Genomic DNA, 15,026 nt, shown 5'->3' with positions numbered 1-15,026 from the left:
AGAACTTGTGAAGAAACCTGAGAAATGGACTATCACATCTAAAGCGGGTGATACCAAATTAACTCTTAAATGGGGAATGAGTGGTAATGAACTGGGAAGACCCAAATGATCTGGGAAATGTACCAAGCTTATGTCAGTGGTTTCAAGTACCTCCTGGACAAGTTCTGAGACTCCTCTGATACCTTCCTTGGGGAGGAATACTGCCACTTCAAACAGGAGGATCACGACTGTTTTGGTCAAAGAGTTCTCATATTCTGTCCTTAGCCTGTGACTTGTACAGGGAAGAGGGGGAATTACAATTTCCATCAGTGCCATACTGTATATTCTGTTTGATTCATCCCAATACTGGACACGCTAGCTGGGTTATAAGTAAACGTTTAAGTTGTGGGAATAACTGGTATTGTAGTTCACAAAATCTATGCTCTCGTTGCAGGAAGTGTCGAGTACTAAATCTATCCCCTATCCAGATAGAACTCAAAACAACTGAAGTAATAACTTTGTTTTGTGGATGTGAATTATTAGTGTCTGTTGAATGAGAGATACCTGAGGAATGGTGGGAAACCACAGTTAAAGTGTCAAAAAGGACTTGCCTAGAAATTAGTAAAGAGAAGTGACAAAGGAAAAAGAGGGCAAGCCTGGGTTTACCACTGTACTCGCCACTGAGAAGATCATATACACCTGCTATGGGCTGCAACCCCATAGGCAGGGAAGGTGGGAGTATAAACCATACCAGACCTCTATTATTCCTTTTTCTTTCACTCATTTGTTGTCTTTTCCCTTTTGGGATACCAGCAAGATCATGTAAAAAATGCTACCAAAAGCATTACATAGAAAGAAACCAAAGTTCCTCTTTTATTACACACACCCATGTCAACAGTCACTGTTATAACCCATCCAAATTAAGTACCTGCAGACAAAATGGGGAAAAATATTGGATTGCGGAGAACTTATGAACAAGTGGTAACAGGATGGGAATTGAATGTCCAAAAGGAGAGAGATGGATTTGTTTTACATTTGATCTTAGAGATATAGTACAAGATTCAGTAAAAAAAACAAATAGTAAACAAAAAGGTAAAACCAGCACAGCAATCTAACTTTCTATTGGCCCCAAATTATATGCTGAATTGTATTATAAGACTCCAAGCAGTTATAGAGAAGATAACAAACAAAGCTGCTCAGGCATTGGAAGTAATATCAAGTCAGCAAAGCCAAACAAAACTGTAGTGTATCAGAATGGGTTGGCTTTAGGCTATTTATTGGCTAAAGAAGGGGGTGTTTGTGGAAAGTTTGATATATCAGATTGTTGAAAATAGATGACAATGTGGATGTCATCCTGGAAAAAGCAAAATATATCAGAAAAATAACCCAGGTACCGGTCCCAAATTGGAAAGCAATGTTAAGAAACTAGCTGGTGGGGTAATGTATTTGGGATAGGATGGTGGAAGAAATCAGGATTCTTCCTTTTATGTGTTACAACTGTTTTGATATTTCTTTCTTGTTTAATCCCCAGTTTTATTTGATTACCAGCATAGTCCAAAGAATGCAAGTGGACAAGAAATATTGCTCAAGCCAAATGAATTATAAAGAATAAGAGGGGGGATTGTTATAGATGCATATTATATGATTGGCTTTTTGCAAATATTGAAATTAATACTATATGTGTTATGTTGGAAAGTTATGCTGTATTAATCTCTTTTAAGTAGTGTGGTAAATATAGTTTTTAGGCTATAGCATAATATTAAAATAGAAACTATGTGATGTAAGATACTTTTTGTAACTAGCTGTCGTGGTTTGACATGGAAGTGAATTTTTCCGGAAGTTGGTAGTCAAACCGATCAGTGGTCAGGTTTGGATATTGGCATTTGGACTGACCACTGAAGGCATGGACACGCCTCTGAGAACACAGGGGGGTTAAAAGCAAGAACTCTCAGGGGAACTGTCTCTTTGGTTCCGGTCAGAGTGCAGTGCAGCCTGTGGCCGGGCAGGGGAGGGGAAACCATGCGGCCTGGGAGAGGTAGGCCAGAGCCCCAGAGGGAGAAGGGGGTGGAAGGGGGTGGGGGGCGTGAAGGGAAGGGAACCAGGCTGGCCCCCCGCCCCCCACAGGACCAAAGGGTGGAAGAACACTGAGATGTCCCAGGCAGCCCCTGCCGGAGAGGAAAAGACAGAGAGCCTGGAGGCACCTGGAAATCGCTGCAGAGAAAACAGAGGTGCAGGGCTGGGGGGGGGGGGGGGGGGAGACAACTGCCCAGCCTTGGAGTGTGGGATTTCGGCAGCCTGCTGTGAGATCTCAGCCTGGTCCTGGGAGCCTGAGACTTTTAACCCTTTCCTGGGAAAGGAAAGCTTTGCAAAACACTATTCCTCCTCGATGTGGAAGAGAAAGGAGACAGTCTGGGACTGAGATGTCAGAAGATGGGGAAAAGAATTCTAGGTGGGAGGAGATGATGGGATGGCTTTTGGCTGGACTTTTCTAGTATAGCCATAGACTGAACCAATCTCTCTTGCAACCGAGACTGCATTTTTAGGGGGATGCAATGGTTGGAGCCAAGAAAGTGCGAAAGTGGCAGTGACCTGCTTCAACAGCTGCAAGTGCAGGAGTGGAGAAGAAGATCTCTGTTCTTGAGACCCTTGGCCCCAGGGGAGGGAAAAATGGGGAGGACTGTTGTCCCAAAACAAGAAACTGGACTGTTGTTCTTTTGGTTTTGGCAAAGCATCCTTAAAGGAGCCCTACGGGCAGTCTGTCCATGTACGGTGGTGAGAGCACTGTGACATGGAAAGGAGAGTGTCACACTGGCGGATTTTCTCCGGGTGGTTGCCATGTGTGACATGGAAACACAGGAGGTGGCAACTGTGTTTCCTGGGGGGTCAATGTCACAGGAGAGGCTCCTCTCTCCCTTGATGGACTGAGTACTGATTAACTGAAGAGTGGGAACCTGATTGAGGGTCCGAGTTGTGTCTCACTGTGGTTTTGTTGGAATTGGGGGGGGGGAGGAGGAATGTTTTGGAAAGTTTTCATCCTGGATTTAGTGTGTGTGTTTTTTATAGTAGTAGTAGTTTAATAATTTTTTTTTCCCTTTGTTATTAAGCTTGGGCCTGCTCTGCTCTGTTCCTGATCACATCTCACAGCATTTATTTGGGAAGGTGTATTTTTCATGGGGGCACTGGCATTGCACCAGTGTCAAACCATGACGCTAGCTCAAGAAATGGAGAAGATAACCAAGAAATTCTTGCATACAGACAACAGCAACAAGACACCAAAAAATCCAAGAGAAGAATTACGACCTCCTTATCTGGAATGTTCAGACTTCCTCCAGACTTCTAGGAGCAAAGAAACTGATTTACAAGATGAAGGGGGAGGCAGAAACTAAGCAGAAGACATCCTTTGTTTGAAAAAGAAATTTTTGAATCATGAGATATATGAATATGGAACAGGCTTTTGCTTTTAAGGGGTAATCTTTTGTTAGCAAGGTGTGCTTTGTGGCAGAGTGCAAGGCACCCGGATGTCTGTAATTCTTTGATTTTTATTGTCCTTTATTGTCCTCACTCTGATTGTCCAAATTCTTATTGCTCTCATTTTTATTACTATTTTTATAACTATTTTATTACTATTAAACTGTTAACATTTTAAAACAAGTGATGGGCGTTTTTTACAATCAGTCATTTTTGCCACCTCATCTCTTGACTCTACTGCTTCTATATTCTTTTTCGATGCTTTATTTGGCTATTTGGTCAGAAAGTTTCAAAACCATCCTTTGTAGTTATCCCAGGGCATGTGTCCACTTTTGACACAGCAGATACCAGCATTTGCTGATTCCATTGCCAATTGACACTGTCAGGAAAATTAATCTACAAACATCAGAGGTTTATGTCCAAAAAGGAGACAAAGGAGTCCTTTTACTTTATTTGAATAAAGGGAGAGGCCATGGGGCATTCCCCTGGGGTCTCTTAAATTTTTGGAGGATGCAGCCTCCTCCTTTATTCTAATTTCCTAGTCGCACTTTCCTTCTCTCTTTCCCCATTGGCTGAGGTACTTGAGAGGTACAGACTTCCCGATATGCCTGATACTGAAGATGTCCCTCTAATGTATAATCCTCCCTTTTAATTTTTAATTCTTATGGAATTTAGGGTTTTCCCCATTGTTTCTTTCATCTTTCAATGTCCAATTTCATTTATCAGTGAACCTAAAGTTTTTTTGTAAAAGCAAATATCTTTTTCCATTCATTAATCAGTGTAATCCTTCCCATTGTTTCTTTTATGTCTCAGTGCTAGTTTTATCTACCGGCAAACCCACAGCTTGTTTGTAAAGACAAATCCTCTATTCCTCACAACACGAATCACAAAAACATTTTTTACAGTGGCACATGGCATGGTAGGGAAATCTGACCTGAGATCCTGTTGCCCTGAGGTTTTTGTTTTTTTCCCCTCTTGGTTTTCTTTCTCTTTCATCACTGTGACCAGGGCCTGCCAGCTCGCTTCTCTGCTCCTCTGCCACTTGGGAGCCCAGAGCTGGTGCATGTGGTGCCAGGAGCCAGGAGCATCCCCCACCGGGCCGTTCCCTCTGCACGGTGGCCCGGCCTCTGGACCAGCCGTTCTCGGTGAGCTGTGCAAGGGAGCAATCTGCAGCCCAGCCCCCCCCCGTTTTCTGGTGCAGCTTCAGGGGTTTTGCTTCACTTTAGCTTGACACCCCGCGTCTGCCCAGACCCCCCCCGCTTTTGCCACCACTTCGGAGTTATTGCTACACTTCGAATCGTCACCCCCAGAGTCTTCTCACCTCTACTGTTCCAGCCCACTGCTCTGAGGCTACTGCTGCAGTCCACCTCGCCTCCCGGAGTATTTCGGCTTGGTGGTCCCCGGGAGTTTCGGGTAGGTGACCTGTCTGGACAGTCCTTCATGAAATGTCCAAATTCCCCACAGTAATAGCAGCGGTCCTGGTCTTTGGAAGTTAGTACTGCAAACACACCAGAAACTCCTTCTGCAATTCCCTCAGAGACTGCTTGGGCCACTGTGTTTTCAGTGGACAGATGACGTGTGCAGCTTTCCACCATTTGCTCTATGGTGGGTTCTGTATCCAAGGGTAAAGCCCTCAGAATTGTTTTACATTGTTCGTTTGCATTTGACAAAGCAAGCTTGCACAACAGTTCTTTCTTTGCTTCTGTGCTCTCTATCTGTTTTTCCAGAGCATCTTTAAGTCTGTCTACAAACTTGATAAAGCTTTCATCTATTCCTTGTTTAATACTAGAGAAGTGTTGGGTAGGAATAGAGTCATCTGGGGTAAGAAGCAATGAGGTTTTTGCTGCAATAGCCCAATCTTGTAGTGCTGCCTTAGGTAAGGTGTTAGCTTGGTCAGAGGGTTTCTGTAAATCCCCTTCTCCGGCCAGCTGTTGGACTGTAAAATCTGGCTTATTTGCATCTTGAGCATAGGTGTCTGATAATGTTTTTAATTGCCTTTTCCACTGTCTTTCCCATAGCATATATTCTGCCGGGGAAAGAAGGCAGTTGGCAATATTTTTAAGGTCATGAGGGACCAGAATATGCGCTGAAAAAAGCGTTTCAAGGAAGTTTCTGAAAATATGTGGACTTCTACCATGTTCTTTGGCTATATTTCGTAGTTGTATCAATTCTTTATTTGTGTTAGGCTCCCACATTGTTCTAGTAGTGGCCTGTGCCCCCCCCTCTTTTCCCCTTTATATAATTTACTGGGAAGGCAGTAATTCTCTGAGCTAGTTCCCAATCTCCTGCCTGAGTCGCTTCCATTTTAATTAAAGCCCATGGATCAATTTCGTCTGTGTCAGATTCAGACTCACTGTCCTCTGATGAGGTGTGATCAGCAGGTGCTCTATGCTTTTTTGGGCGTGTTGTAGCGACCTTTTGCAGGGGTGTGGGAGACTGGACAGAGTGTGGGGGGTTGCTGTTAGGTGGGCATTGAGGGTGGGTGGGTGGATGCATCGCTTCGGAATGCAGGCAGGGGAGAAGGGAGGGAGAGGAGGCGGTGGGGTTGGGGGGTGCTGCTGCTGCTGGCACCACGGCAGACAGGCAGGTAGGGGTGGTAACGGGAGTGGGGAGAGTCGCGGCGGCGGTGAGAGTCGCGGCGGCGTGGGGGAGAGGAGGGGACGTGGCGGGCTGTGCGGCGGGCTGCGCGGCGGTGTTGGGGCAGGGCGGGACAGACCCGACCGAAACCGACGCGATTATTCCCGAACGTGCGGAGGGGGTGCAGTGCCAGCACCGTGCTGTGCATTGCGTAACTGAAGGAGCTTAGTTCTGGCTTGCCGCGTCTGGAATGGGGGCGGAGGGATGGGGGGAGGTGGAGGGACGGGCGGGCTCCGCGGATCCCGCGGGTGCAGGAAAGGTGGGTGGGAGCAGCGCGGTTCCCCTGATCCCCCCACCAGGAAAGAGGGAGTCGATAGAGAGGGGACTGTTATCTGAGAGATTAGCATTTGGAGGATCTGCTATAGGAGATAAGTTTGGAATTTCCTCAGCTGCTGTTAAGCTGCTTGTGTTAGCTTTTTCCACCGCTTTTTCAATGTAGTGAAAAAGAGGCAGAAATTTAGTAACAGAAAAGTCTTCTTTGGTTTGGAAAAGATATAGTTTTGTCCCCACTGAATCCCAAAAGGAGTCTGAATTAATATTTTTATGTTAGCGTCTGGAAACTGAGAAAGGATCCATGTTATAAATTTTTTCAAGTTAGTTTTTGAAAGATTGCCTTTAGAGAAAGAAAAGTTGTTAGCATTTAGGATTTCTAGGATTTGTAAATATATATCTCTCTCGTTCTGGGATTGTTTTAATTTACTAGAGTTTGATCCCATTGCTGTAGGTGCCCTTGCCCCCCCCCCCCCCCAGCAGTAAAAAAGAGAAAAAAAAGAAAAAAAAACCACCAAAACGGACCCAAATTAAAAGCGCGCAGAAAGGCTGTTTAAAACTTACACTTTTTTCAGCCGAAACTGGGTCAGAAACTGCTGGGTGGGTGGTCTGTTCTGTCCAACTCCTGAGGACTTTCGTCCCAGATGGTGATGTTCAGGTTCGTTGGACGCCTCTTCCAGATAGCTTCTTCCATAACGGAGAAGTTACCCTCAGAGGGTCGTGGCGGGCCGAGGCAGTAACGATCCACGAAGGATGCTGCTCTCAGGAGTACCAGGATGTCCGTTCTCCCGTTCGGGCTGCCATGTATCGCGGCTTGGTGTTCCCCGGGGGTCCGTCTGGCCCCCGGGGCAGTAGCTGCCGTAGGTGTCCCGAATAGCACTGTGCTGATGAGGTGCAGCCTGTCAGGGCCCTCCGGCTAGCTCCGAGCCGCTGGCTACCTTGTGAGCACTTGTGGAGTGATTTCAGCTCTTAGTGATTTCAGCTCTGTGCTCGCAAAGTGCCTCAGCAGATGCAGGGAAGGAGAGAGGTGAAGGCTGTGTGGAGTTCTGCGGAGATGTCTTTATTGGCAGCTTCTGCAAAGGGTTCCAGTGACAGCTCTTCCGTCTGAATTGGGCAATGGTATGGGTTTATATAGGCTATTAAGGGATCAGGAATTGTCCTATGGCTGAGGTCGAGGAGAATATGACCTATAGCCTTACAGAGAGATAACAGGGGTCTGATGTGCGGAAGAGGGGTAGCTCTGTTCCACTCATCATGACTCTGCATTTCTTATCTTAGGCTAGTGACCGCCATGGAGGCCTTGCAGGGCCTCTGACTCCTACACCGGAGTGGCACTGAGACTGGCTGCTTCCTGTGAGTTTTTCAAGGGGAGCCACCTCCTCTCTCCCCTGTCACCTGAGCCGCTATTGTCATGTGGAGAGGCGGCCGAGCTTGCGCCACAGCGCCCCCTGCAGCCTCAGGGAAATTATCACACCTGTCCTGCTGGACCTGGAGCCAACAGCGCTCCTGACGGCCGTGGTCATAACTACACCAAAGGGGAAAGTGCTTGATGGGCGAGAGAAGGCTGTTATTTGGATTCTGGTTTTGTTTGTTGCTGCTGCTGTTGTTTTTTGTTTGCCTTGTCATATATATATATTCTAGTACAGAACTGTTATTCCTTTTTTCATATCTTTGCCTAAAAGCCTCGTAATTTCAAAGTTATAATAATTTGGAGGGAAGGGGGTCATATTTTCCATTCCAGGAAGGTTCCCACCTTCCTGGGCAGACACCTGTCTCTTAAACCACAACAAGGTGTTTTGCTATTTTAGGTAAGTTTCAGGCCATACCTCTTGTCATTTCCAGGGATCTACTGATGCCTTGTGAAGGCTGACCTAGAACAGAGGCTAGACAGAGTTAAAGAATAAAGTAGGTATTTACTAAAAGGCCTCAGTGAATACACCTTGGGGAGTACAAGAACCCAGCCAGGGCTACACCCAAGATGAACCAAATGGACACAAAAATGGTTGACTGGTCACGAGGTCTCTCACTTTTTAAAGTTCTGGTCCATTAGCATATTGGAGTTAATTGTCCAGTTATAGCTTTAGGCTATGAAATCCCATCCTTCTTGTTTTTCTCTCTTCAGTTCACATCGTTTATGCTCTTGGGCCTGAAATTTGGGTGGTTGTCCTTGGTCCCAAGCTAGGAAAGGAATTGTTTTGTCTAGCTACTCTGTAAAGAGAACTTACCATCCCTTAATATGAAGCTCAGAACTACACACTAAAAGAGTACAGAATTTGAAAAATGGAAAAGCTAAAACCTAAGGCATCACTACAGGCTTATCAGTCTGATCTCAGTGAAAGGGGAGGTTACCAAGCAGATCATCTTAAGTACCATCACATGGCACATACAGGACAACCAGGGAATCAGGCCCGGTCAGCATGAGTTTATGAAAGGCAGGTCCTGCTTGACTAACCTGGTCTCCTTTTATGAAAGGGTGACCTGCTTGGCGGATGAGGGAAGGCCGGGGATGTTGTCTGCCTGGACATAAGTAAAGCAAGACTGACATCCTTTACCCCAGCATTCTTCTGGAGAAACTGGCTGCTAATGGCTTGGACGAGTGTACTCTTTGCTGGATAACAAACTGGTTGGATGGTCGTGCCCAGAGAGTTTTGGTGAAAGGTGTATTGGTTGCTAGTCACAGTCTGTGCCTGCTCAAAAATGGTGTTACCCAGGGCACAGTACTGGGGTTACTTCTGTTTAATATCTTTATTGATCTAGATGAGGGGATTGTGTGCAATCTCAGTAAGTTTGTAGACATCACCAATTGGGTGGGAATGTTGATCTGCTTGAGGGTATAAAGGTTCTGATGAGGGGTCTGGACAGGCTGGATTGATGGGATGATGCCAGTTATATGAGGTTCAACAAGGGACTTGCATTTGTCGCAACAACCCCATGCAGCACTACAGGCTTGGAGAAGAATGTCTGGAAAGCTGCCTGACAGAAAAGGACCTGGGGGTATTGGTAGACAACCAGATGAATATGAACCAGAATTGTGCCCGGGTGGCAAAGAAGGCCAGTGTTGTCCTGGCTTGTATCAGCAATAGTGTGGCCAGCAGGACTAGAGAAGTGATCATCCCCCCTGTATTCAGCACTGGTGAGGCCACACGTCAAGTGTGTTCACTTCTTGGCCCCACACTACAGGTGCTGGAGTATGGCCAAAGGACAACACAGCTGGTGAAGGGTCTGGACCATAAGTCTTTTAAATTATCTTTTACAGCAGGGGCCAGATTAAGTTCTAGTTGGGTTTAGGCCCTTCTAATTTTCTTCCTGTATAACCTCGCAACATCTTTGCAGTCCTCCTGAGTTGCCTGCTCCTTCTTCTAATGGGCATAAACTCTCCTTTTCCTGAGTTCCAGACAAAGCTCTCTGTTCAGTCAGGCTGGTCTTCTTCCTCATTGGCTTGTCTTTTTGCTCCCATGTCTTTAGAATTTCCTTCTTGAAGGATATCCAGCCACTCCAGACTTCTTCGCCCTTCAGGACTGCCCTCCAAGGGACTCTTTCAACCAGTCCCCTAAACAGGCCAAAGTCTGCCCTCTGGAAGTCCAAGGTGGCAGTTCTGCTGACCCCTCTCCTTACTTCTCAGAGAATTGAAAACTTTCATTTCATGATCACTGTGCCCAAGATGGCCTCCAAACACCACATCATCCACCCCCTAGACTATTTCCTCTCTGCTCTATTTCCTGCAGACATCTGGTAAGTTGAAGTCCCCATGAGAACAAGGGCCAGCGATCATGAAACTTCTCCCAGCTTTTTATAGAATATTTCATCCGCCTCTTCATCCTGGTTGGGTGGTCTGTAACAAACTCACCAGGATATCTGCCTTGTGGGCCTTCCTCTTCTCATTTGACAGCCACAATAGGAAAGACTTGGTTGTAGCTGGTCTGATCTGATTAGGAACTCATGCATGCAGTGCTGTTTATACAGACCAACCACAGGACGTGAGTCTGCACAAGTCTCATGCAAACGAAGTAACATTCCAGAAAACACCAGCCATAGGATTGTAACAATGGAATTCAGTATTTTACCAAATTAGTTGCTCCATCTCCTAAATCTTCAGTTTCAGTGTTTTACTGGCAAAAAATGGATAGTACACAGCAAGATTTCTCCAGTTACAGAAAGATTACTTTTCCCTCAGTATTCATGAAGTGTCATCTTTCTTTCTGTGTTTCAAAGAGAATATTGAGTGTAGTAGTGTTTGTTATGGTTAAACCTGTACAGCTAGGGATGTTTCTTTCAGATATATTAGAGAACTTAAGTATTATAAGATATATACAGCACACACATTAAAATAACCACATTATTTTATTTGCTAAAAAAATAATGTTTACTATAGGTGATTTAATTGTTTTGATGTTATGAGGAATCCATTCTTTAGTGCCTGGGGGGAGAGGAAATTCTAATATTTTAAAGTTGATATAACAGTATCTTTTTATTTAGCATTTTTAGCTATTAATAACTATGGACAGGCTGAAGTACTATTTGTGTAACTAAGAGATAAGCAAAAATAATAGCAGTCATGAACTGGTTTGTAGAATCTTCAAAGGTCAAGCAGCATAGAAAACATTACATTATCTGAGAATGCAACTGATACTAAAGCATAGCAGCATACAATAGTATCAGAAATTTCAAAGAACAAAGCTCAAAATAGCACTAAATTATAGCCATATTAGTAGTTGTGTCACTTCTACTATTGTAACCAAGATATTGACATTAAATCTAGGATGTCCAAAATGTTCATTTTTATGATCATAAATTTGATGCCAAAAATCACATCCCTTGATTAACTATGGGATGTTTAGAACCAGTTATTTCACTAAAACATCTTTAAATTCTTAATAGTCTGAAATGTTAAAGAAGTAAATATTTTCAACCACACAACTACAAGTATTATTTGAAAGGCAGTCAACTAAAAGTTAATTCCCATTTCACAACATAATTTGTTCTGGATGAGGCACTAATTTATTCTTCTACAGCACAACATTCTGGAGACCTGACAGAGAAAGAAATAAGGGAAATTTTTTCATGCTAAGCCTATAAGAAAATACAGAAGGCTAAGAAGCAGCACACCTAGGACAACTGTATTCTAGCAGTGTATGATCATCAACCCCTTTTTGATGCATAAAAATCAAAAATTCTACTTTTCTGAAAAACAAAAAACTTTATTTTGTTCATTAAGTCACAGGAAAAAAATCATATCCTTTTACAAGTTATTTTAATTGTATACCAACTCTCTTATAAACAACATAAATTATTAAAGTCAATGTTTATATACTAAAGGAGTACATACTTAGCAAGTATAATGGTCAAAGTGAAGAAACTTTGCAGAAGACCCTCAGCACCTTTTCAAGTTTCTTTTGGAGGAGGGCCAGAAATTACAGTATCTTCAGAACTCAAGTCTAATCTGAAATCAACTGTATGTAAATAAAATCCAGCTAGAAGAACTGAGAAGGAGATCAGAAAAGCTTCAACATTAAAGTCACCAATTGGAAGTGTTAATATTGTTAACTGAGTTATGCAATATGGCAACTTTATATTGATAATATAAGCAATAAACCGGTCATACTGAAATTTGGATTTCATATACTGTGTAAAAATCCAAGGTTACTTACATACTGAGTAGTGAACACACTTTAAAGGTACACTTAAAAGCCTCCAATAAAGAAAAAGCATAACATCTGTTTGAATAGCAAGTTAAAGTCTTTTTTTACCATCAAGTATTTTGGCGAGGAAATATTAAATGTCTATAATTGCAACACCCTTTGCATTCAGTGTGTGACTCCAAATATAAGGAAAGAAACCAGTGTACGGTACTAGAACTGTTTAAATAGCATAAGATTATACACTGCAGCATAATTAATACTACATACATACATTCCTAGTACATGCTGGTATATATGTTCTCAAACATATATACACACCCAGTCACAAGTGCACTTCACACATCCTCTCAAACCCTCATCCATTCATTCCCTCTCACAGTATCTGAAGGTAGATTGCTATGTTGTTTGGAGCTACCACTTTTTATAAAAGCACATACTAAAAGATCATGTCCACTGTAATCTCACAGCAACACTCAAAATGATCCCACAAAACCCAGGAAAAGTTAGTGCACACACAAAATAAAGCTAAAAAAGTCTTTGGAGTTCCAATCACAGTTAGTATAACAATCTCACAATTGTGAAGACTAATGATAAGCTTTATAACTGATTAAGTCACAGAGTGCAAAGCAACATCCATTGATTCTTTTGTGTGAATGGAATGATGGAAGCCACATGGGTAAGTTCAATGGATAGTTCATATACATGTGACCACGAACACCCAAACCAGATTTGTGCTCTTAGATTAGTCCTTCTGAATCACGATGCACTTCTGAAGCATCAGCTCTGCAAATTGGGCAGGTACGATTTACCTGTAGAACCAGAAGTGAGAGAAAGTTTAATGCACTGCCAAATACACTCATTACAGTAACAGTGTCTGCAACCCAGAAACAAAATTAAATTGCCACTTGCAGTGATCAAGAGTGCCCAAAACAGACACACACACAAAAAAAAAAAAAAAAAAAAAAAAAAACATAAACTCAGCATGCACCTGTTTTCTGATACTTTGGAGTATGTGAAAATGACCTGCAAGTTTTGTAAACTCAAAAGAAAAACACAGTGGGCAGAGAAATCCACCATCACTAGAGAAGCAAGACATAGGTGGAAGAAAGTGCCCTATATTAGGGCATCCTGGTCTTTATTATTAACCACAGCTTTTTAGACTCTCATTATCCTGTTATCCCAGCAGAAGAGCTGAAGTCTATCATGCAAGTTTGAAAGTGAGTGAGGTGGGGAAAAAGAAGGGTTTTTAGCAACAGATACAACACACAATCTGACTAAACAGCTCCAAAGCTGAACATGCAGAGAAATTTAGCCTTTTAATGAAAAATTTGTTGAGAATGCACTAATTCATAAAATTATTCATGTTGAAATGATCCTCTGAAGGTCTCTAGGTCAGCATTCTGCTCAAAGCAGTCAGCTGTAAGGTCAGACCAGGTTACTCAAGTCTCTCTCCCATTAGGTCCTGAAAATATCCAGTAAAGGGGCGGCACAGCATCTCTGGTCCCCTGTTTGACTACTTGTTTTTGTGTATTCCATCAAATTAATTCCCCTTCACATCTCAACATAACCAGTGTAAAGATTAATTAGGTGTGTATGATATATCATAGGCCGCAATACATGTATGTATGTACGTATGTACAAGCTCTCTTAACTTGCTCTTCCTTCAGTCAAGCTAATGTCCTGTAACATAAGAGCTGCACAAGGGACTGCAATTATCATAAGAAACATTAAATAGAAATATTCTAGCTGAAATAAACCTTATTCAGAAGAAAAGGATTCCCAGCCTGAGCCTTCAGGGTGAATACAGGTCATGTTTTCAAGTTTTTCTTTGAAATTATGATTAAATCCCGCTTTAAAAAAAAGGTTACTCATATATTTCTTTGACTCAATGCTAGAAGTTAGGATTTTTCTATTTTTTTCTTTCTCTTGGGGAATTTTCTCCCATTTGCTGACTTAAGAGATGATACTGACAGTACTTATAAGAGACAAAAGAAGGGTGCAGCTGGCTGCAGGCTCCAGATTTTGGCTGGGGGGTGAGGGACTGGGCTCAGCTCCTTGCTCTCTCTTGTGCTTGGGATTGGAGGAGGAGTGGTGCTGTTGCTGCTGTGGGGAGAATTCATTGCCACCGTGGAGTTCCATCTCTTACAGCTTCTCCTACCATGAGGGAGGCTTTGCTCGCAATAGCAGCTGTTGAACTGGGACCTTATTAACACCCGACCTCACTGGGAAGGACCCTCATCGTCTACTCATTGTCCGAGGGAGCATCTCCCATCTGTTTTTGGGAGCCCGGCTGCCGCTGCCCAGCCCCACTGTTTTCTGTTGCTGCTTCGAGACTTTCGCTACACTTTAACTTGACACCCCATGTCTGCCTGGATCACTGTGGCTCCTGCTACAGCTGCAGAGTTTCTGCCACATTTTGTTTGTCACTCTGGGTGTGCTCGCTACCGTTCCAGCTTGCTGCTCCAAAGTTCCTGCTACAGTCCATTTCACCATCCGGAGGGGCACCAGGACCAGCTCCCCTTGTGGGTTTGTAAAGGAAACCCCTTTTCTATCTCTTCCGCCAGCTTGCCCACCATTATCCCCATGCAGAAAGGCAGCTGAGCCTGCGCCACAGCACCCCTTGCAGCTGAGGGGGAATCATCGCACCTGCCCTGACCACCGGGAGCCAACAGCGCCCCTGCTGGCTGTGACCATAACTACACCAAAGGGGAAAATGCTTAAAGAGCAGGAAGAGACTGTTTATTGGGTTTTCTGTTTTGATTTGTTGTTGCTGATGTTATTTTTTTGCTTGTCTTGCTATATATATATATATATATATATATATAAAGAACTGTTATTCCTTTTCCCATATTTTTGCCCTGCAAGCCCTGTAATTTCAAAGTTATAATAATCTGGAGGGACGGGGGTCACATTTTCCATTCCAAGAGAGGTTCCTGCCTTCTTTGGCAGACACTCATCTTTCAAACCAAGACACTCAAGGAGTTACGATATCAATAACCAATCAGATATTGCAAAACATTATACAACTGAGAG

At 43.5% G+C, this 15,026-nt stretch overlaps 1 protein-coding gene across 1 annotated transcript in view; it reads right to left on the bottom strand.

Annotated features, from left to right (window-relative positions):
* Positions 1 to 12,730: 12,730 nt before the first annotated feature.
* The window catches only part of LOC128782840 (E3 ubiquitin-protein ligase RNF38-like), a 68,178-nt gene continuing 65,882 nt past the window's right edge, over positions 12,731 to 15,026 (bottom strand). Inside the window, 1 exon segment of the mRNA XM_053933329.1 lies at positions 12,731 to 12,802. Within this exon segment, the coding sequence (XP_053789304.1) occupies positions 12,731 to 12,802 (72 nt within the window).

This window comes from Vidua chalybeata, assembly GCF_026979565.1.
Source record: "Vidua chalybeata isolate OUT-0048 chromosome W unlocalized genomic scaffold, bVidCha1 merged haplotype SUPER_W_unloc_1, whole genome shotgun sequence".
Classification (NCBI taxonomy): Eukaryota; Metazoa; Chordata; class Aves; order Passeriformes; family Viduidae; genus Vidua; species Vidua chalybeata.
Note: the sequence above shows the minus strand (reverse complement) of the source record. Positions and strands in the feature narration are given on the sequence as shown.